This window comes from Pseudopipra pipra, chromosome 1 (genome assembly GCF_036250125.1).
Source record: "Pseudopipra pipra isolate bDixPip1 chromosome 1, bDixPip1.hap1, whole genome shotgun sequence".
In the NCBI taxonomy this organism is placed as follows: domain Eukaryota; kingdom Metazoa; phylum Chordata; class Aves; order Passeriformes; family Pipridae; genus Pseudopipra; species Pseudopipra pipra.
Genome location: NC_087549.1, coordinates 52464015 through 52486608, shown reverse-complemented (window position 1 = coordinate 52486608; position 22594 = coordinate 52464015). Strand labels below are relative to the sequence as shown.

General features: G+C 44.2%; 1 protein-coding gene across 2 annotated transcripts in view; it reads right to left on the bottom strand.

The window, feature by feature from the left end:
* The window catches only part of RAB31 (RAB31, member RAS oncogene family), a 66821-nt gene extending 44692 nt beyond the window's left edge, over positions 1-22129 (bottom strand). The window contains exon 1 of one of the 2 annotated variants that reach the window (XM_064656931.1): positions 22001-22129. In XM_064656931.1, the coding sequence (XP_064513001.1) occupies positions 22001-22039 (39 nt within the window). In that variant the 5' untranslated portion in view covers positions 22040-22129. The remainder of the gene's footprint in view (positions 1-22000) is intronic. The other variant, XM_064656932.1, reaches the window with a different exon arrangement.
* Between the last annotated feature and the right edge of the window lie 465 nt (positions 22130-22594).

Genomic DNA, 22594 nt, shown 5'->3' with positions numbered 1-22594 from the left:
CCACTGAACTCAGCAGGACTTTCCCGCACCTCACAGCAGGAATGCAACTGCCCCTTCGAGTCCATTTATGCTGGGGCTCCCCAAAAGCTACCTGCTAACTACCCTAACTGCAAAGGCCCCACAAGAATTTGGCAGTTCAACCCTTCCTCTGAGGATGCCCAATCAAGAGAAAAAGAGTGTGACCAATGCAGCCAGGGTTGATTTAGTACAACTCCCAGGCAGCCTCTCATGGCATAGCTTCTTCACCAGGCATAGAGCTGGAATTACAAAGCTGCTCACAGATGAAACTCAGGGGATCAGCCAGAAAGCAATACTTTGTGTCATTTTTCAGATACAGAGAAAGGAATTAAAAAAAAAGAAAAAGGAAAAAAGAAAGAAAGAAAAATAAAAAAGGATTGATCCAACATAGAGAACAAGGGTGCAGTCAAAAGTCTGTCCCATTCTCCTGGAATAGGATCTGCTCAGAGAGGAAGCTGGCTGTTCCTCTTTTCTAAGAGAAGCAACAATTCCTGGCTCCCTGTTACATATTCACACCACTGGACAAACCTCTTGGCTGGTTCATTACTAACTGAAAAATAACAGAGGAGCCAGTTTATGCTTAAGATTTCCCAAGTTTAATTCTCCTCTCTGTTTCACTGATTTGACTCCTGCCAGTGCTACAGCAGAGGGACAGGAGAGGTCCTTGCCTTGCTCAGTGCAGTGCTTTCATTATTGGAGTAATTGAGATATGCAGATGAAAACACTTGAATTGGTATAAAATTACCAAAAAGGAGAAAACTTTCCTCATCAATGCATTTGATATTTTAAATAATACCAAAAAAGGCACCGAAAACCTCTGTCAGCCAAACCTGAGGTAGAAAGACAAGGTTTAAACTTTTGGGGAAGAAAAATAATCAGTGAGTCTTACAAAAAATGCAAATGCAGAGAGACCTTTCACTCCAGTAGCTCTGTAAAGCGCAGCTGGTTTTGACTTGGCAGTTCAGCATCTGCACGTTAAAATAGCTGTTCTTTCCACTGTCAGAATTGGCCATGCTTTAGTTTTTGATTTACAGTTGAATCACCCTGGTCCACTCCCATTAGCCTCAGCAGGACTTTGATGGAATCTGAAAATTCACAGCAGTGTAATCACATCGCAGAGCTGCTAAATGGTTTGCATTTTATTAGCTATCATCAAACAAACTGCCAGGCCTGCACTGTAAACTATAGCTGGGCTTTAGCAGAAATGTATGCTTAACTCTGGCCAAGCCTGGTGTCTAGGAGGAATGTCACTCCTTGGGCAAGGCTTGGCATGTAGCACTGAGATACCCAACCAGCATCTGCAATGCTTTCAGAGATGCCAGTTCTTAACTCGAAGACATGTGATGAGGTAAGGCTGAGTACAGGATTATGGCTGCCTTTTAAATTCCAGTGGAGGTAAAAAAGCAACAACCTGAAAAACAAACTAAAGCTTTGCAATATGCAGCCTGCTTTAGTCCTGTATGACTGCCTTTAACGTTTTAATCATTACTCACACGATCAAACGCAGGTAGCATTGCAATACTTTCCATGTCTTGTTAACCCAGCTACAGCTGCTCTGGAAGGCTGTGGCAGGCAGCTTGAAGAGCATCTGGAACTGCCTTTGGATTTTTATCAACTGTATGAACATACAAGGAAGAGTTATGCACAACAGATTCCTGATCGCAGTGTCCAAGTGCAGTATTTTAATCCAAGAATTACTCTATCCAATAAACTTTTCACTAACCTTAAACACATCCTTCAGCTTTCCCTTTATGTGGGTATCACTCGCTTGTCTGCAAACACTGCTGTAAGGAGAGATACCTTTCAGGAGACCTAGGTTCAGAGACTCCCATGGGACTGAACTGAATCTGCCAAGTGTCAGGCTTGTCCCAGAGAAAACACAGCCATGTGCTGTGGAGTGGTGTCTAGGAAGAAGTGCAAATAGCTTCTCGCCTTTATTCAGTTTTTCCATCTGCAACACGTATCAAGTAAGCAAAGCTACCACTGCATAAATGCACAGATGAAAATACGAGAGCAGCTCTTAGACTCATACACTGGCTCTCAGCCGCTTCACCAACACAGAACTGCTTAGGCTTCAGCCTGAACCAAAGAGATGCAGGTAGAGGTGCTATGAAGCCTCACTTCTGCAGCCAAAAAAATACACATCTCATTCAGGACACTAATGATGTAATGATGACACTAATTTTGTAAATTCCAATTTACAAAATTTTGTAAATTCCAATTTACAAAATTTGTGGCCTTATACCACCAGTGATCTTCAAGGAATTTCTGCAACAATCTGAGGGGTGCTCAGCTGCAAAGCAAATTTTTGAAAGGGAAGTTGGCCTCCAGGAGTGTCACTGTGCTATCATGCACTTTCCTGTGTGAAGGGTACTTGCCAAATGAACAGCAACCATCACACTGAATACTGGGATCACATTGCCCAAGACGCCAGCACAAACCCACGGATCTCACTGCAACTCTGTTTCGAGAGGGAGGATGACCACCACTGGCATCCTGTGGCAGGCTGACCCTGGCTGGAGTCTGCAATATCTCACTTCACTAGGAACCATCACAGTTCTTTCAGTCATCTGTCTACATGTGAAACTTACAAGAACATCTCTGTCTGCATTTCCCTTTGTTGCATGCCCTTCTTTAAACTCATAAGATATGGTAATATAATATAGGTATATTTTACGTTAGTTTATTGCTCTCATAAAGTTAGGACGGTCTGTGTCAATTATCCCACAGTAAAACAACCTACACGTCATTTCTAATTGCTAGTTTAACTGCAGGCCAACACTGGTGTTGTGGAGCACAAATTAGCTACAGAATCAGACTATTTCCTCTGATGCGCATTAGAATTAGATAAACCCTAATTCCCTCTACACATAGAAGCGCGCTGCTTGTTCTACCCACAACCAGGTCAGTCCTGTTATATCAGAACACAATCCTTCTAGTGCTTCAAGGACTGCATTTGGCACAGGAATTCTTGGCTCTGTCGTTCTCAGCTCACTAGCTGTTATATAAAAATAATCATTTGATTTTACCTTGTAACAGCATTACAGGGATGTAAAAGAGTGACAGTTGTGAAGTACTCAGACAGCACAATAACAAAGAGCTATTTAAGTGCCTTAAGAGATAGTCAAGTGCTGAGTTTGGTATTTAGAGGTGTCTTCAATACCACCTGTATATTCCTAGTGTTTTAAAATGGAAAAATATCTACTGGTCAGGGCTTAATGCTACCTGGCCTCCTGTGGTGGGCTGATGCTGGCTGGAAAGCAGGTGCCCACCAGAGCCACTCTATCACTCCCCTCCTCAGCTGGACAGGAGAGAAAAAGTATAACAAAAAGCTTGTGGGTTGAAATAAGGACAGGGAGAGATCACTCACCAAATACCATCATGTGTAAAACAGACTCGACTTGGAGAAAATTATTTAATTTATTAGCAACCAAATCAGAGTCAGATGATGAAAAATAAAAATTAAATCTTTAAATGCCTTCCCCCCACCCCTCCCTTCTTCCTGAGCCTAACTTTACTCCCAATTCCTCTACCTGCTCCCTACCAGAGCATTGTCTCTGCCTCTCACTCCTCCTCAGGGGGAGGACTCCTCACACTCTTCCTCTGCTCCAACATCAGTCCCTCCCATGGGGTGCAGTTCTTCACAAATTGCTCCAGCGTGGGTCCCTTCCATGGGCCGCAGTCGTTCAGGAACAGACGGCTCCAGTGTGTGTCCCCAGCATGGTCACAAGTCCTGCCAGCAAAGCTGTTCCAATGTGGGCTCCTCTTCTGATGGGTCCACAGGTCCTGCCAGGAGCCTGCTCCAGCATGGGTTTTCCACAGGGTTACAGCCTCCTCCAGGTATCCACCTGCTCCTGCTCCAGCGTGTGGTCCTCCACAGGCTGCAGGTGAATACCTGCTCTACTGCAGACCCCCACAGCCTGCAGGGGCACAGCTGCCTCACAATGGTCTGCACCACGGGCTGCAGGGGAATCTCTGCTCCAGCACCTGGAGCACCTCCTCCCCCTCCTTCTTCACTGATCCTGGTGTCTGCAGAGTTGTTGCCCTCACACATTCTTATTCCAATCTGGCTCTTGTGCAGTAGCTTTTTCCACCTCTAAACCATGTTATCCCAGAGGCACTGCCACCGCCGCTGATGGGCTCGGCTTGGCCAGTAGTGGGTCTGTCCCGGAGCTGGCTGCCATTGGCTCTGCAGGACTTGGTGAAGCTTCTGGCAGCTGCTCAGAGAAGTCACCCCTGTAGCCACCCCCCGACCAAAACCTTGCCACAGAAACCCAATACACTTCTGAATGTAAGACATATCATCTGACCCCTTCTCTTGGTTTGTTTTCCTTCAGTCCATAACCATTAGTAAAACACGTACAATGTCTGCCCACCTGCTTTGCCTCAGAGCTGAAGCGAGTCTATGGCCTGTCCACTTCTCCTGTTCCCAGCCAGTCACCAAAGCCAGATGTCTGCTGCCTTACCCGTTTTGGCTCCCTTACCAGTTTTGGCTCTCTCACCAGTGTGATTATTCAGCATGTGGTTTCCTTTCAGACACATCCTGCATACATCCTCCTGTGGAATTAAACTCAGGCCGGCACAGCTGCTCCAATATCTGCCATACTTGAAGCCAAGGAACACAGTCCTATTTGTCCTGGTGTTCTGTAGGCTTCTTTGGATTTAGCAAGTTTCTTCATCTTCACTGTCAAAGGTCCATTGCTCTCCACCAGATCCTAGCCCAGTAATCTTTTAGAGACAAAAACCCCACCCTAATGCCAAAGTTTCAAATATACTTTAACATATTGCTGCATCCCTTTTCTCTCTTATAGACAAAAAAGAATATTTCCAGCCCTCCCTCACCCCCAGACTGCAATATTAGTTACAATCTCTCCAACTATCTACTTCTGTCAAAGACATACCCAAAACCCCCAAGCAACACCATGACTTCGCCAAACAATAAAGTACAAAAGCAAGCACTGATGGCCAAAAGCACTTTATTATCCTTCCAAAGTGATGTGCCTGGCCAGAGATGAGAGACACCGAAGAGCAGCTAATGTCTGTATTATAGCTAATGTTAGCAGAAAATTCACTTTCTTAAAGGTGTTGATATATTTGTGTATGTAATATATGAAACCAAAGTATTTCTTAGACTGTTTCCAAAATATTTGGCATTATCCTGCTGTCTTCACTAGAGCTCCAATCTCAAGCTCTTCATGCTGGGTTGATGGCACGAAGAATCATAGCTGCAGCCTGAAGAATCATAGAATCACAGAAAGGTTTGGGTTGGAAGGGACCTTAAAGATCATCTAGTTCAAAATTCCCTGCCACGGGCAGGGACACCGTTCACCAGACCAGCTTGCTCAGAGCTCCATCCAGTCTGGCCTTGAACACTTGCAGGGATGGGGCATTCGCAGCTTCTCTGGGGAACCTGTTCCAGTGCCTCACCACCCTCACAGCAAAGAACTTCCTCCTCATATCTAACCTAAACCTACTCTCTTTCAGTTTGAATCCATTTCCCCCTGTCCTGTCACTATATGCTCTTGTAAAAAGTCTCTCCATCTTTCTTGTAGCTCCCTTCAGGTACTGGAAGGCCATCATTAGGTGTCCCCGGAGCCTTCTCTTTTCCAGGCTCAATAATCCCAATTCTTCCAGCCTTTCATCATAGGAGAGATGCTCCATCCCTCTGACCAACTTGATGGTCCTCCTCCGGACTCACTCCAACAGGTCAATGTCCTTCCTGTTTTGAGGATGCCAGAGCTGGATGCAGCACTCCAGATGGGGTCTCACCCGAGAGGAGTAGAGGGACAGAATCACCTCCCTTGCCCTGCTGGCCACGCTGCTTTGGATGCAGCCCAGAACATAATTTCATAATTGGGTTGCAAATGCACATTGTCAGCTCATGTCCAGCCTCTCATCCATCAGCATGACCAAGACCTTCTTGGCAGGGCTGCTCTCAATCAGTTCATCCCCCAGCCTGTGTTGATAGCATGGATTGCCCCAGCCCACGTGCAGCACCTTGCACTTGGTCTTATTAAAGCTCATGAGATTCCCATGGGCCCACTTATTGAGCTTGTGCAGGTCCCTCTGGATAGCATCCTGTCCTTCAGATGTGAAGAAGTTCAAGATGACTGGACCAGCCATAACACACCTCCTTTCTTCCCCAAGCACATAGTTTTCAAGAGGTTTCATCTAAAGAGCTCCCTCTAATCTGGCTGCTAGTAGGTATGCCTTTAATTTAAACTGAAGATTTGACTCCAGGTGTGGAAAGGTTTCTCTAAACGTGGGGACTTACAGAGAATGAACATTATCTTGAAAGAAGGTAAGAGACAGTGCTGGAAAGAAGACCTAGTCAGAAGGGGAGCTATCCTTCCTTTGTACACAGCCCAGTGACTGACTGACACGGCACTACATCAGCAATAAGGAACAAATCCTTGTTTTACATCACACTAGCAGTGGGAGGCAGGATTAGTGGTCAGTTAAACTATCTACTACCCAAGAAAACTCAAAACGGCCCATGTGTCTTCTGTACATTGACTCAGCCAGCACTTACAAACCATGCTGCTCTTTCACAACTTGCCAACTCTTCTGCTATGAAGCTGGCACAGGAGTATAAAGTGATCTTTATTTATGAGACAGGGGGCTACTGAGAGAAAAGGAGAACAGAACTATTCTTTATAATAACCTCAAAGCTATTCTTTAAAATAATTCCAATAGAATAAAAATAAATAAATTAAAAACATAAGGCAAAACAGAAATGCAATGATGAAGAAAACACAGCCTGTGGGTCAGTACTCTGGTTACCTCAGTTCCTTTCTCTGTATGGTGATCCAAGAATAGCAACTGTACTTGGATCTGTACTGCAGAATATATTAAAAAATAATAACAACAAATTAACACCGCAGCCAACGTACCTCTGGAATATTCAACTTAGCAATTTTTAAAGTTCATCTACCTTGGTTAAATAAAAACAAAAAAAAAATCAAAACCAAACCAAAACCCAAATCTATACTGTAATTCAACTATATATGCTTTATCACTGCATCTTATCGTACCAAGTGCAAGCTAACCACACCACCATGCTACCCTGAGTGTGGACAGCAAAGATAACAGCCTGCAGTTCTTGCTAATGTTATTTAGAAACTGCTTCAAATTTCCAGCTAATTCTGTGTCTTTTCTTACACATTTCCTTCCCCTTTGCACACAAGTTATCAAATTCAGAGCAGCAGCTGAATTGCCAAGAGAAATGGAGGATTTTAAATTGAAATCAAAGAGCAGAATCTCAATCAATTTCTTATGCCCTTGACAGCGTGTGGTCTTGGCGGCTGCGGAGAAAGAATTGCTTAGCCTGATGAAAAGGAAGACAGGAACTTGGTGTTTATTTGCACTCCATCTCAAATTGTGGCTTTTGGGGGCATCAGCTATGCACTTAAGACGCTCAACTCCGTGTTTTGAACTGCCTCTATAGTTTCAAGTAAGAGCATGATCTCTATAAAAAGCAGCTGCAAATAAGGTGGTATCAATCTAGATGGCTAATAAGATGAGAGGAGGAAAGAAGAAACAGGAGAAGCACCTTTCATGGAAACAGTCACACACATACACACACAAATCTGCTCTGAACTAGCAGCACAGGCCAACAAACGATCAAGAAACCCTCCCAATGGATTGCAGGGGCAGACCCAACAGCACAAAGCCTGTGGATATCCTTAGTGAGCCTTGCTCATGCTTTACACTACAGTAAAGCAGCTTTTGAGTACAACAGTGCAGACACAAGCTGTGTAGAAACAGTCCAGTCTTTTGGGGACCTCATCATCGAACAAGGCACTGGCTGATTAAGTCACAGGAAACAACTTTGCATCAACAAAACTGACTCAACACTGAACAGATGGCAAAAAGCAAGACCCTTCGCACTACCTGACACAGCTGCCCACCAGAGAACACTCCATCACAAAACCAAACACCATCAAACCATTCTACAAGGGCTGGACTGTGCTGCAATGCAAGGGAGGGCATTTAATTGGGCAATAGCACCACCTGGTGACTCCTGGGACTAAGGGAGAAGGGAACCAATCAACTTGGCCATGCTGGGACAGGAGGAAAGGAGGAAGGACCACCGCCTAAATTGCTAGAGCAAGTTGGGAAACAAAAGCCTGGGTAAGGAGGGAAAAAGGATAGCAGGAGGGAGTTACAATAACTAGACAAGTGAGACAGACTGAGGTGGAAAGAAGAGTGCCTGAGCACCTTCCTCAGGAATCACAGGCTCCTCCCACTGCTGTTACCACCTTGGGGAGCCAAAGGCAGCTGCAAAGGGATGCCCATACACCACACATAAATCATTGTATTAATGAACAAAAAAAGGAAAAAAAAAACCAACACAAAACCCACAACCCCCCCACACCTAAACCTGCACAGTATCAACAATGTTGTATGCCACAGAGGGAATGATTTCGGTTAATTTTTAGGAGACCTATAGCTGTGGGACTTTATGGAGTCACTATAATCCAAAGAAAAATCATACCTCTAACTGCCTTTTACTGATCACTGGATCATAGGATCCTCCTGACCAAGGAACAACACAGTCCAGCAGGTAAACCTACCCTGACGGATGCCTTGTGATAAGAAAGTGTGTTGCAGAATCACAGAATCACAGAATGGTTTGGGTTAAAAGGGACTTTAAAGATCATCTAGTTCCAACCCTCCCACCATGGGCAGGGACATCTTCCACTAGATCAGGCTGCTCAAAGCCCCATCCAACCTAGCACTGAACATTTGCAGGGATGGGGCATCCACAGCTTCTCTGAGCAACCTCACACCCACAATCTGTGGTATGCTATCCTACCACTCCAGTTCACCTCAACAACACCTCCCTGTTACCAGTTTGCTGGTTTCCAGTCTGAGCTCCACTACAAACACTTAAGTATGATCTTTTCAATGTTCACCACTTCATTTTTCAGGTGAGGATGTTCCCTGGTTTACCATGGGAACATTCCTACTGCTGGTGTCACAGATGGGTCACAGTCACGTCTCATGATCCTCCCCCTACCAATGAAGGAGGAACCAAAAGCCAACTTCACGGATTTCTCCAGCAAGTCAAACCTCAACTAGGAGGAGCTAAAAAAAGCCAAAGTAAAAATAAATAAAAACTGCAAGTCCTGCTTTAATTCCATTGCAATTTTACTGAAAGCAATACTTGAATTTTTGCAATTCCAATGGTCAGAGTTTATTTTCTGGACAAATCTGAGAGATGTTTTAACATCTGCACACAGCTATCCTTTTCCTACCCACTCTATCTCAAAATATACATGCAATCACAAAAATCCACTTGATGTAATACTCTTCCCACAGATAAATTTTTATTTATAAATACAGTAAAAAATTATGTGAATAATATCTACTTAGAAATCCTGGTAATTGGCCCTGAACTTGAAAAATTAGGTAAGGGAAGTAACACACAACTCACTGTACCTCACATTGTCAGAGATAATGAGTATTGATTGCAGGGGCTGTTATCTCTATTGGCCATATGCACAAACACTAGCATAACAATTTGGTTAAATATCATTCATCCCCATTGCACAGTGCAGTGATCAGTGAAACTAAATTTAATTTTCAGACTAAATACATAAATAACCTGAAGTTTTCATGGTTCAGTAAACACATTAGGCAACAGCATCCTGACAAATGTTGTTTTCGAGTACAGCTTGGCAGCAAAAAATAGGATAAACAATTCTGTGTTGTTCTTTCCAAACCAAATTCTTTTCCTAAGTGAACCTTCCCCACATATATTTGTAGCAGCTGAAACTTTCAAAATAATGGTATGATGAGGTGATAATCTTTGACTTGAGTTGCTGTTTGACACAAGTTTCTGTCTGTACTCCAATACCCTGCCACTTTTGTAGTCAAATCCTATCATTAGGGGCCATAATTTCAAAATACAGCCTTCCTAGTGACACTTAGTAAATACAAAACCAAAATAATTTATTTTCCTGTCCCAATATAGAAGATACTCAAATCCTTCCAGCCAGTCTGGAATTCATTTTCCAATCCAAACATTATAATTCATATTGCAGATTGCCTGTAAGTGCCAACAGTCATTTTCTTTTATTAAATGAAGGTAGTGGCTCTTATGCAAGCAAATATATGCACATCAACTAGGTACAGCATTTGACAAAATGGCTCTTGTGTTCGGCTTACTGTTTCACTAATATAAAAATGGTTGCCGGAAAAAATTGTAAAAGGGCTTAATTACCTTCAAATTTGTCCATCCAAGCTCAATAAGCCTTCTCCAATTCAACATTCAGGCATACTCCTCCCAATTTGTAACTAGCCCACCTGCAACTTATTACTGCATTTCATACCAAAGAGGAAGAAAAAAGCCACATAAATGATGAGTGTCAACCAAAACACCAGCTGAAAACTTCAGTCCTGGAGACAAGATCCCTTCTCTTGCAGCAACAGGCAACAGAGAGCAAGAAGGCAGTTTCAGGGGGGCAGCTATAAAAACTGACATTTTGGCTAACAAACAGGAACCAGTCTCATGGCCTTGACTCTTGGCTCCAAATTAGCAGAGCCCTGGTACAGGGTATGTCATCTACCAACCAGATGCAAACAACTGGCCAAAGGCAGCCAGACACCAGCAACTTCAGGAAACTCTACAAGGGTGGGAGAGGGACTGATTTCATATCTGGATTTATTGTCAGAAACTCTGCCTCAGCTTATCAGTTTGTTTTACACTACAACCTGTAAAATCAGTAGCCTCCAATGACCATCTAAGGTGTGAGCTACTCTCCTTTATCAGCAGCCTAAAGGCTGGCCAGCTACTGAAGGCATCCTCTTTGCAGGCTGCTCTTATAAATTTGCTAGCCCACTTGCAGCCTTTGGAAATCTGCCTCCATCAGCCTTCCAGACTCACTAAAACATGTGCCTTCTCCAGGGGATATCAGGGGAAGGGGACAAATTGAGATTTTCTAAAATTTGCCATTATTTTTCTTTACCATTAACTGCAAATGACACATAGATAATATACATCCATGTGGACATTAAGTGGCATGAAGGGGAGGTCTAAAATCCTTGAAGCTGGAGGCTTTCATTTCCTGAATTGATGTGTAGGACTGGGAATGGACAATCAGAGGTTTGCATAAACCCAAATCTGTGTTAAGACATTTTTTACCCAACTGTTAGGTTTAATTAACTTTGATCAATAGTGATTACATGTTCATTTCACCTACTGTCTGGATCTAAAGTTTTCCCTAACTCAGTAAGCATCACCACTTATTTTAAACAGCATCATATAAAGACCCACCTGGTGCTTTCCCCTCTGTCACCCATGCAAGTAAACAGAAGAGATAACAGCAAGCACAGTATAATAAGACCTAGGGCTAAATTTTTTTAGCTGTGGATTTACTGTGTGCTGCTGTGAACTTACTAAAAGTAAAGCTGTCTGCACTAGACAGGCTCATAAGTGGAAGACGTTATCAGCACAAGGCCGCATCCCTTAAGCAGTTGACATCTTAAATGTATTCACCTCCCGTTGATTTCACTGGATATGAAACCCAGCAAATCCTAAAAGATGGTAGCTCTAGTGCCATGAAATTCAATATTTTAGAAAAAGCCCTTAAAATGGGCAAAACCAGCTTTTGTTGCTATTATTATACTTCTCTCCACCCAAAAATAAGTAGGGAATCAGTATCTAACTTACAACTGTAAGAAGGAAGTTTTTATTCACCCAGCCAATTTTTCTCATCTTCATTCAAAAACTGGAAACCAGAAACGGTCAGATGTGTGGACTTTGTAAACCTCAACTGAAAACATGCTGGGAGCATTTTGACTGGAATGCTAAACCATGAAGTTTAGTACATTTAAGGACATCTCCTCAAAGGACAAGGGAGTAGAAGAAGAGGGTATTTGATCTTTTCCTCTAAAGCAGGAAAAGACTGAGCCACACAGAAGGTATTGAGAAGTCATTCCCAGTACAGACTGTCTGGATACTAAACACACTTCCTGAGTGTTTGGGACCATGTGGAAGTGACTCCACAGTTCCCACAGATCCCAGACACGGCAGAACAACAGGTATAAGGATTGAGGAAAACATCTCTATTGGCCAATGAGATCCTACCAGAGCTCCTGCATTTTTCCTCATCAGCCTAAGGGAGAAGGCAAACCTGGCCACTTGGGTTAGCTTAATACCTGCTCAAATAAGGCACCATTTCCAAAGAGCCTACCAAATGCTGAAAACCAAGGAGAGGTAGAACTGAGCTACTTTATCTGCTTTTAATGTTAAATGACAGAAATCACTCACAAGCTGTCTTATCTCAAATACATAATTTACTTAAACTATTTATCTTGTTCTCCACACCGCACTGTATTCAGCTATGCATTAAAGCATATGCTGAGCTTTAAGCCTTGGATTCAATTTAGCCCATTCAGCAAAGGCTGAATGACGTACCCTGATACACTGCTGAAGGGGGATTACCCTAATGCTTAGAATCAAACATATGCTTAAGGATGCTACTCAGATTAGGGTTTCAGTAATATAATCTTAAATCAAATTTATGTTACCTGGTTTTATGCAACTGCCATTTCTGTCATATAAAACATGTTCTGACTGTCTGTCTAATGCCCTGGCATGCAATAATTCTTTTCAAGCACACCTTGCAGAAAAAAACATCGGAAAATATCCAAGGCAGGAAAAAAAATATCAAGGGACAGAACAATTGACTCTGAGGACTCTTCAGACAACCTACACTCCACTGCTGGAGTAACAGTTAAGACAATGATCCTTTATTGACATTCAAGCAAAGTGAGACAAAAACCAAGTTCAACTTTACTTGAATTTTCCAAAAGAGCAATATTGTCCAAAAAATAAAAACTCCTGACTTAAACAGATAATGTAAGAAAAAAAAAAAAAAAGGTTGTAGCACAGTCAAGAAATGATCATCCTAAAAGTCAATTTGTCTGTACAGTATTGAGAAGGTTGAAGTCAGCAAGGATTATGCACCATGAACAACTTCTGGCCAAAGGATGGTTGCTTCCTGTTCCTATCAGCTTTAACAAAATTAATTGCAAGTGTTGATTTTACGGTTCTTAAAATAGGTATACTTATATTTAGCATACAAAAGAAAGAAAAAAAAAAGATAATGGACTTCCTATTCAAGAAAGGGAATCCGTTCTTTCTCATTTCCTAAATCCCTCCAGGAATTAACCAACTGCCAGATTTATCCAGCCACAAAGTAGAAGTGTGCCCTTACAGGCTGGTACTGGTATGTATCAGTCAGTGAGAGGCTGGGGGGGAGGCTAACTAACAAAGACTACACAGTGACAAACAGTTTAAATTTTTCAGTTGTAACATGCTTCTAAATCCTGAACTACCAACCATAGTGGTAATATACTTTCCCTTAAATTGAGTAGTTAAAAATTAATTAAATTCACAAGAATCAAGCTGAGCTTTAGTGTGACACCACACTACATTCAAGGAAATCCTCTCAAGGATGCTTTTCACATCAGCCTTTGGTAAGTCTGGTGATCCCTACTACAGCTTCCCGGTGTTGGCACACACCACATGCTGACCAAATTCCTAAGGATTTTTCTTCTGTCACTGAATTCCCAGCATCAGCTTCACAATTAAGAAATGGGCACATCTGGAGAACTCATGCAATGGCAATACTGGAGACAAGGTAACAGCTACTAACTGCAAGTATTAGGTAGAGAAGGTTAAAGCTACTCCAATGCCTGCTGTATCTCACAAGTCACCAATGAGCATGCAAGTGACTTCAGACACATCCTGTTGTCCAGAAGCACAGCTTTGCTGATGAACCATTAGGTCCTATAAACACTTAGGTTTTGTTTGTTGCAGAATTAAATGGGCCAAAAAATTTATTTTTTTCAGAATTAAACCCAATTTAGGAATCTCTTCTAATTCATTTTGGCTCTGTAGACAGGCTTTAAAGGAAAGGAGAAGCTGCTTCAGAGAGACCCTAACTGTAGGTCAATTCCTGTAAATGCCTGATACTTGTCATTCACAAGTTTTTATGCTCCCCTGCAGTTGTGCCCTGCAGAAGCTGACGGGTCCAACCAGGACACCCGATGACGTCTCTGCAGCATCCTGTCACTCTGCTGACAAAGGAGGAAACAATAACTCAGGGACACGAAGTATTTAGTAGCTGGATTTCATGCACATGTGCTTCCACATGTTGCCCAAATAAGAACATACTCTGGCCAAAACAAAAAGTGAAAAACCATAACTTCTCTACCCTCTCCTCCAAGAAACATAAAAGCCAGGCACTAACTAGCATTTATGTTTAAAAATAACTAGGCAAAAATAAAAAGCATTTGTTCCACTGCCTGTTGCTCAGCTTTCGCGGGCAGTCCTGCAAGGCCAGAGACTGTAAATCAAACCACTGGCATTTGCTTACACAAGGCTGTGCTCCGAGTCAGCCTCCCATCCACCTCCGCTGGCGGCTTTCTAAAGCTTGGATTTGTCTTTTGGCAGTGGTGTTCAAAACAGCAAGCGTTCACGGAAAGGGTGTACAAGATGTTTCAGAAGAAAACTGAAATGTGTCCCTTTCCCGGCGTCTTAGAAGTTGAGATGGAATTTAAAAAATTTCCTTTCACCTTGAGCCTTACACCACTACCCTGCCTCTATAAGGTATGTAGTGAGAAGAAAAACATCTCTATAAGAATAAAAACATATTTTACTTTCATTTATTTTGGAAGAACATGTCCCATGGCTGCAGAATTATATTCACATGAGCTGCCCCCAGCCTACAATCAGTGGGTAGTGGGGGACATGACAAGCCCCAACGAGGAGCAAAGCACAGAAGGCTTGCTCTGCCCTCTCCAAAAAGTGTGGGATGATCCAACTTATTGGCATGCTCTAACCCATCAGTGTGATTAGCACCGGACGAAAGTAGGACTTGTATGTAGCTCTTGGGTAGGTGAACTCTACAGAGTTTCCCACCTCCTTTCTCAACCCTTTTGGAAGGTAACTCTAGGTATCTATCCATGTGTTGGGCATTCTGCTGGCCTCAGAAGCAGCTTGAGAAAAACATGAGCTGAGAAAGACCCAGACCTTCAGATAAAGGTGGAGATGACGGCAAGGCAGTCAAACCACAATCCCAAACATAGCGTCCCCATCGGTGGGGACTGGCAAGCCACCGAAGCTGAGGAGAAACAACTTACCCTGCACTCAGTTCTCTGAGGCAGTACCTGAACAGTGGGGAAGGTGGGGTCAACAACAACCTGCTCTAGTGGAAGGTAACCCTGCCCATGACAGTAGGGTTGGAACTGGATGACCTCTAAGGTCCCTTCCAACCCAAACCACTGTATGATTCTCTAACAGTGCAAACTTGCTAAAGCGAGTTGTGTTCACTTCAACATGTCCCTCTGCCTTCCCCTCAAAACCGCAGTGCAGGAAATGAAAAAACGGTGCCTGTACTGATCTTATCTGAACGGAGATGTGGCCAGGAAATCCAAGATCAACAGCAGTCCCTGGAGGGTCCAACAGAGCTGAAGACTTGGCAAATGGCATTTGAAAGAAGGATCAACAGGGAGGGAACAGAAAAGGTGGGTGTTCAAGCGCAGTTGGAGCAGAGTTGTGGCTCCAGCCTCCGTGTAAATGCTTCTCTCAACAAGGAATTAGCTTGAGAAATTTTAGGAAGAATACGTCAATGTCTATCCAGCCTGTACGCTTGCAGACTGCAGCACCCACATCATAACCAGCTCAGACACAATCCAACACAAGCAAAACCTACCAGCACCGTAATTTATGAACACTAGCACAAGCAAAGGCCCTGCAGACTCAGAGGCCGTTGCCCACAGGCAACTCAACTGCACTGTAATTGCAACACATCCCATCAATAAGTCAAATTATCACCTTAGAAACGAGTCATACCATCAACCAGAGTCTCAGAAAACATACTTTAAATGTAAATTAAAAATGGCCTTTAATATGGCTTGACTTAAGCCAGTTAAAAGGAACCATCTGATGAAAATGACAGATTTTTCTTTCCCCCACACTTCGCTTGACTGCAGAGTTTCTGGTTGCTTCACACAGCCTGCCTCAGAGCTACTTCACTGAGTAGGGCTAAAACTGCATTCAACCGTGTGAAAAAGAATGCAATTTATCACCAATTCAACTTCCTTATTTTGGTAGAAAGAAAATTTAGGTTTTCTTTTTCCACAGAACTACCATAAAACAAGAAGTTTCACAATTTTTCATCCAGAAATCAAAAAGAGGGATTGAAGCAAGGGGCTGGGGAAACCTAAAAAAAAAAACCCAATTGACAACATTATAAACAAAAGAAATAAACAGAATTTGAGAGACAATAAAACTACAGCCTGCATATGATTTCTGAGCGATGGTCACTGCATGGACTCATTCAACAGGCAAGTTACAAGCAAGGAATGGGAGCTGATCAGGTGCAGCAACAGGCATCAGCCATGGGGTATTCTGCTGCCCAGCTGATTAGCAGTAACAAGCTTCCCCTTCTGTGGCTTTGCTTCTGAAAGTAAAACATGCTTCAAATTCCGCCTTCTGCTGCTTCAGAAATCCAGCTTGGTTGTGCTGCTGAAAACAAAAGCAGAGTGTGGCCTCCATACTCACCTTTTCCTAGAAGGATGTTACAGTTAAAATCCACCCTGCTCTTCTAAGCAATCCCACACAAAACTTTTGGAAGAGATTAGTAAATAAAATAGTTTTGTAGCTATGGCAGGAAAGCAATAGGGCCAAGGTCAATATAAAAATCCTGAATTTGGTTAAATTCTCAGAAATTGTTTACCTACATATTCAATGTATGTATTGCAAAAAATCTGATTGTAGCCATTTAAATATTTCATAAATTAATATGAAAAAGGTTATTTAGGCTTCTGAAGACACTTTTTTATTGATACAAGAGAAAAGGCATTTCTCACTTGGTGCATAACTGGATTTTGATGCAATATTAAAAAAAAAAATTGCCAGTCCAAGTCTACTTCAGTATCATGGTACACAGTTCTTAAAACTGGCAAAGCAGGGCAAAGAAATATGGAAGAATTATGGGCACACATTAAGTGGAAATTTCAGACTATTCTTCACCAGGGAAGAATACTAAGAAAACCATTTCCCAAGAAAATGGTGATTATGCAGGCAGCTGTGTGTCCCTCCGTCTTTCAGTTCCCCATGAACTTAAAATCATTGTTCAGTTTTACCCGGGGATTTGGTATTTCACTACAATGCATAAACATAAGTGGCTAGGAAAGAGAACCAGATGAGAGGGCACCTTTAATAGAAAGGCTGCAGTGATGAACACTTCAAACCAGTGACTCCACAAGACACACAGCCACGTAGTCATGATTCAAAAATTTCTCTCATGATAGAGCTACCTGTTTACATAATAAAATACAACTGAATGAGTAGATGATGATGAACCATTAACACAAGGGGGGGGAATCACTTCTCAGTCTTTTCTCCTCTCAAATTGACGTTTTCTGGACAAAATTTTAGATTATATACATTCACTTCATCAGTACAATTTTCTTCTTTTCACGATCGTCTTTGTCATCTGCTCTACTTTGGTCCCTCTTGTTCAGCCTTCAGCTGTTGATGCACCTGTGGCTTCTGCACTGTGTAGTGTTACTGTCTTCAGCAGGATGCTCATCTTAACACGGAGGCCACCCTGCACATACCTAGTAGGAAGAAAGGTCCTTAACTGGTACAACCCATCCAGGGGTGCAGTTTCATTTTTAACAGCAGTGCTCCTATCTGTGTTGGGACATTTAGGCCTTAAAAGCATTACTAATGACAAATATTTTAGAGTCAAAACAAAAATACAATTTATGTCTTTCACAGACACCAACATACACTAAAAGATTCCCAGTCATATATGATCAGTAGCATAGCTACTTAGAGAAGAAGAGTGGGTACTTAAGCTTTGCACTGAAAGGTCTGATGCATGCATATGGTCTGCTACAGGAATTTGTTCTCCATCCAGCAGAATCCAGAGTTTTACATTACCACGACATGAAGATAAGAAAACCAGAGATCTTCTCCATAAGAAAACTATTATCACGTTCCCAATTACTTTGAATATCAAACAATTCTGAGCTCAATTCCACAGCCTCCGCATGCAGACGCTGCACACCGAGGTACAGGACATCCTCAAAGGCAATAAACTGTTCTCCACACCTAGCAAATGGGATTCAGTTGCAGAGAAACTCCAGAGAAAACCTCCTTCTCCTCCACAGAGGAAATATGTCTCTCCTTTTACAAATGTATGCTTACCAGTTTCAGACAGTATTTTCACGCTAGCAGAATGCATGCCAGCAAGTGACTTCTTATGAGCAAAAAAATGGAAACACAAACAGAAGGGTGAAGGAATGAAGTCTCAGGCAAGGAAGATGTAAAGCACTATGTTTGGGAAAAACTTTCTACAGTAAGAGCAATTAAGCCCTGGGACATAACCCTGGGGAGAAGATCATGAGTTTTTAAGGACAGAGGAGTCAAACATATGTTAGGAAAGCTATGAAAGGGGCTTTAGGGGCAAGGGGTGACCTCTGAGCCTCTTCCAACCTAACTCCTTTGGTCCCATGATGAACAGTCACAACACAAAAATGTAACAAACAAAAACAAAAGGAAAGGAGTAATGGAGGTCACTTCAGATGGTAGTTAGCAAGCCACTTCCCAAAGTCTCTCTGAAGAGTTGTCAAAGTTTCCTCAGGAAGTGACAAAGACAAGAAACTTTGCCTTAGTCCTAAACCTGGCAATCTCTTCTGCAGTTGCCACACACAATTATGTCAGATTTGGCAGAGAGTTGTAAATCACTCCTCCAGTCCACATAAAGAAAATGTTGGGAGCTGAGACACAGGGCACTTAGCAGCCACAGACAGATTAGGAAACCTGGCAGCTGCACACCAGGCCACATTTCAGCACTGAAACATGGCTCAGGAACACACCAGCCCTGCTATGCGCCTCTCTCCTTCATCCCCTCAACAAGGTACCCACGCAGAAACACCATGCAAGTCAGGTGGGAGCTGCACTTCATTCCACTGCATAGTCTGAACTTCAGCTAAAACTTGTTCAGTCCCAGAAGCAGGGACAACTGCTGGCACCAAACACCACCACCAGACTGAGAGATCAGGAAGAGTCTGGCATGACAAGACAGGACTTGGAGCAGAGCTCAAGCGTTTGCACTTACGAAGATGAACACTTTCCACATGCAGATACCTCATTGCCCAGCAGCAATAATTTACTGGAGGAAGTAGTTTTAGCAGCAGGCGTGAGGACACTTGCATGGCAACATACTAAAGAGAGCTATTAAACTACACCTCCGTAGCTCTTGCACCTAAGGCTGTGCGGCACTAAACAATCAGGGAAGCATCCTGCTCCTGCCAGCCCACTAGCAAGCTGGAACCATCTCGTCTCAAAGAGCCCCACGACCATCAAAGCCTGCCTTCCAGACTGACCCACAACTAGTCTTGCACTGCCCCAGATTTCCTCTCAGTCCTTCTTTGCTGGGGTCTCCTTCAAGATCTACAAGTCCCATGTCTTGTGCACTACTCCAGGCTGCTCTAAATCACTCCCATGACACCCACAGAGTTTTAAAAACCCCAAGATACTCTGAAGGAGGAGGAAGTGATATGCAGATACCCAAATGCCCATTTTGCTACATTATGCTAAAAATTACAGGCCAGGTTCCCCCTGGCAATACAGAGTTAACATTCAGGAGCTGATAACTTAGTCCCAGCTCTACTGCAATGGCTGTGGGCCATGCATTGGCCCTGGAGCACTGTAGTAGCTTATAGGGCTCTGGAGAAGCTTTGCAAATGTTGCGCCAGCTTCAATTTTTCCCCTTTAGGAAATTCTAAACAGGCATAAACAGCTCAAGCCCAGGCCCTTTGCACACCTTGTGGCCAGAGACCATCAGTGATCCTCCTGTCTGATCTAGAGGTGTAGCCTAGGGCTTTGTTCAGAAGCGGTGAGGGATACAGGTTTACAAACTGATTTAATTCCTATTTCTAATAAGGATAAGAAATCCAAGTCTTGGGACATGGACATGCCAGACTTGACTGATCATTAGGGGATCTACTAGATACAGTGCAGATTAACCTACCAGGCCCAGGACCTACTGATAAAAACTGTCAAGATTTCTTTTGGTAGACCTGAAAATGCATTTTTGAGTTGCCATCTAGCTTTCAAGTAGATCATAAGATTAATGCATGCATTTGTTCACACAGACAGGTATGGAGCTTCCCTGCTCTGAAAATCTGTCTGAACTTCTCAAAAGGATTCATCATCTGAAGGACTCCTCTCTTTTGGGAAAATGGTGTCAATTCTCATGGTAAATGAGATGTCTATGATCAGAAGTAGATGGTTTTCTAGGACTATGCCCTTTTAAAACTCAGGAACATCTCACTAACTATTAAGTTACTATAACTACAGGCACATGTTCCTAAGTGTTACCACTGCCACCCTATCATTTTAATGAATCTACATAGTAATTGCATACTCCTAGTAACACAGAGCTGCATTATAGGTTTCTTTTCCTGTCGTAAAAAAGTAAACAGCTGCCCTACAAAACCCCCAGTATATTTAAATGTTACAAAACAGCAATAAATAATAGCCATGAGGAATCTCATTCCACAAGACACTTCATAAAATTACAACATTTTCTGCTGGGGAAGAAAATAAAGACACATCCACATATTCTACCGCAGACTCTTCATGTTTGTGTAAACCACATTTATTTTTGTCACTGTGCCATTTTAAAAGTTGAAGGCAGGAATTCTAACCAGGAAAGGAGGAATGGCTGCTGCCAAATACTTTGGGTTGAACTCTCCAGTGCCCTGGCACCGCATCCTAGCACTTACTCCAGGGCAAGGTACCCACTCCTGCTGGGCTAAGAGTCAACACAAATCAGAGAGAACCAGAGTGTCTTTTTCTGTTTGTTTTTCAAATTTACAACTCACTTGGATGGCACATGAAAGAGAATTCACCCTAAAAAGTCTTCATTCATGCAGCTTCTCTGAATGTTTATAGAGATAGAGGCCTAAAAGCAGCCTCACTCGCACCCAGTAATTTGAGATGTTTGATTTTAAAAAAGAACTGAGTAGTGATGCTCTGCTAGTTACTGTCAAGAGAGGTGGCTCTGCTCTCCAGAGGTGTTTGTCCCAACTTGGTGGGTGCATTTTGCTGCTAAGCTCCCTGGGTGCCGGGCAGAGAGGGGGCAGGCGCAGCCAAACTGCAGAGCTAAGCACATTGCTGTTCCAGATGTGAAACGCACGCACGGGTTCGCCAAAAGAGCAGAAAAAGAAGGGAGGGAAAAAAAAAAAAGGAATGGCAGAAAGGACGTTCCTGTAAGGAGCCGAGCTAAAGAAGGTCTGAATAAACCCCGGCAAGAAACTAAACAAAGCACTGACCAGCACATGGGTGAGATGGGACCGAGCCCCGGGAGAAGGAACCACCCGAGAGAGCGTCCCAGGGTGGGCAGCGCTGCCGCTCTTTTCCCTGTCGCTCCCCGCCACTGCTGCGGGGGCTCGGCGAGGCCACAAGACCCCACAGCTCCCCTACCCGCGGGGATGGCGGGCAGGGAAACCCTCCCGGGCACCTTTGGGGTTCCGGCACTGGAGGGAGACCCGCCGCGATGTCACCGCGGCCGCCGGCGGGGAGACGGCTCCGCGCCCCGCCTGGGCAGCGCTGCGGGGAGGCCCCTCAAAAGAGGGTCCCCTCCCCCCCGCCCTTCTCACTTTTAAAAAGTTGAGAAACAAGACAAAAACAACGAAAAGCCCCCACCGAAGCCTCCCCCCGCCTCGGTGCGCGGCTGCCAAGTTTCGGCGTGGAGGAATTTACTGCGGCCGAGCCCCCCCCCGGCCCGGCCGGGACGGGGAGTCGCGGCGCCCCCCGGGAAGGGGGAGACGGGGGCTGGGAGCGTTCCCCAGCTTAGCGAGCACCCCGCCTCCCGCAGCCCCCCCATGCGGCGTGGGGAAGGAAGGAAGGAAAGGGGGAAGCGACCCGCCGGTCCCCTCTACTCACTCCAAGCAGACACACTTTGAGCTCGCGTATCGCCATCATCTGCGCGGGGCCCGGCCGCTCCGCATGCCCCGGCGCGCCGCCGCTCCGCACTGCCCCGCCGAGGCGGCTCAGCCCCGCCGGGGCCGCCCCCGCCGCCGGTCACATGCGCCCGGCTCCGCCTCGCCGCTGCCCCCCGGCTCCCTGCGCCGCTGGTCCCGGCTGCGAGGGACCGGGGAACCCGCACGGGATGTGCCGGGGTTGGGGCTGTGAACCGCGCCTTAGGGCTGAGCCCTGGAGCGGGCTGGGGAGTGGGGAGGAAGGGACCTCTGGAGCTCATCTGGTCCAGCCCCCCTGCCAACCTAGAGCAGGTTACACAGGAACTCGTCCAGATGGGTTTTCATGTCTACAGAGAGGGGAACTCCATAACCTCTCTGGGCAGCCTGTTCCACTGCTCTGCCACCCTCAATGTAAAGGTCTTCCTCATGCTTAGGTGGAACTTCTTATGTTTTAGTTCATGGCCATTGCTCCTCGTCCTGCCATTGGCCACCACTGAATAGAGTGGTGGCCAGTGACCATTTCTTGGCACCTGCCTTTGAGATATTTATGTGCCTTAAT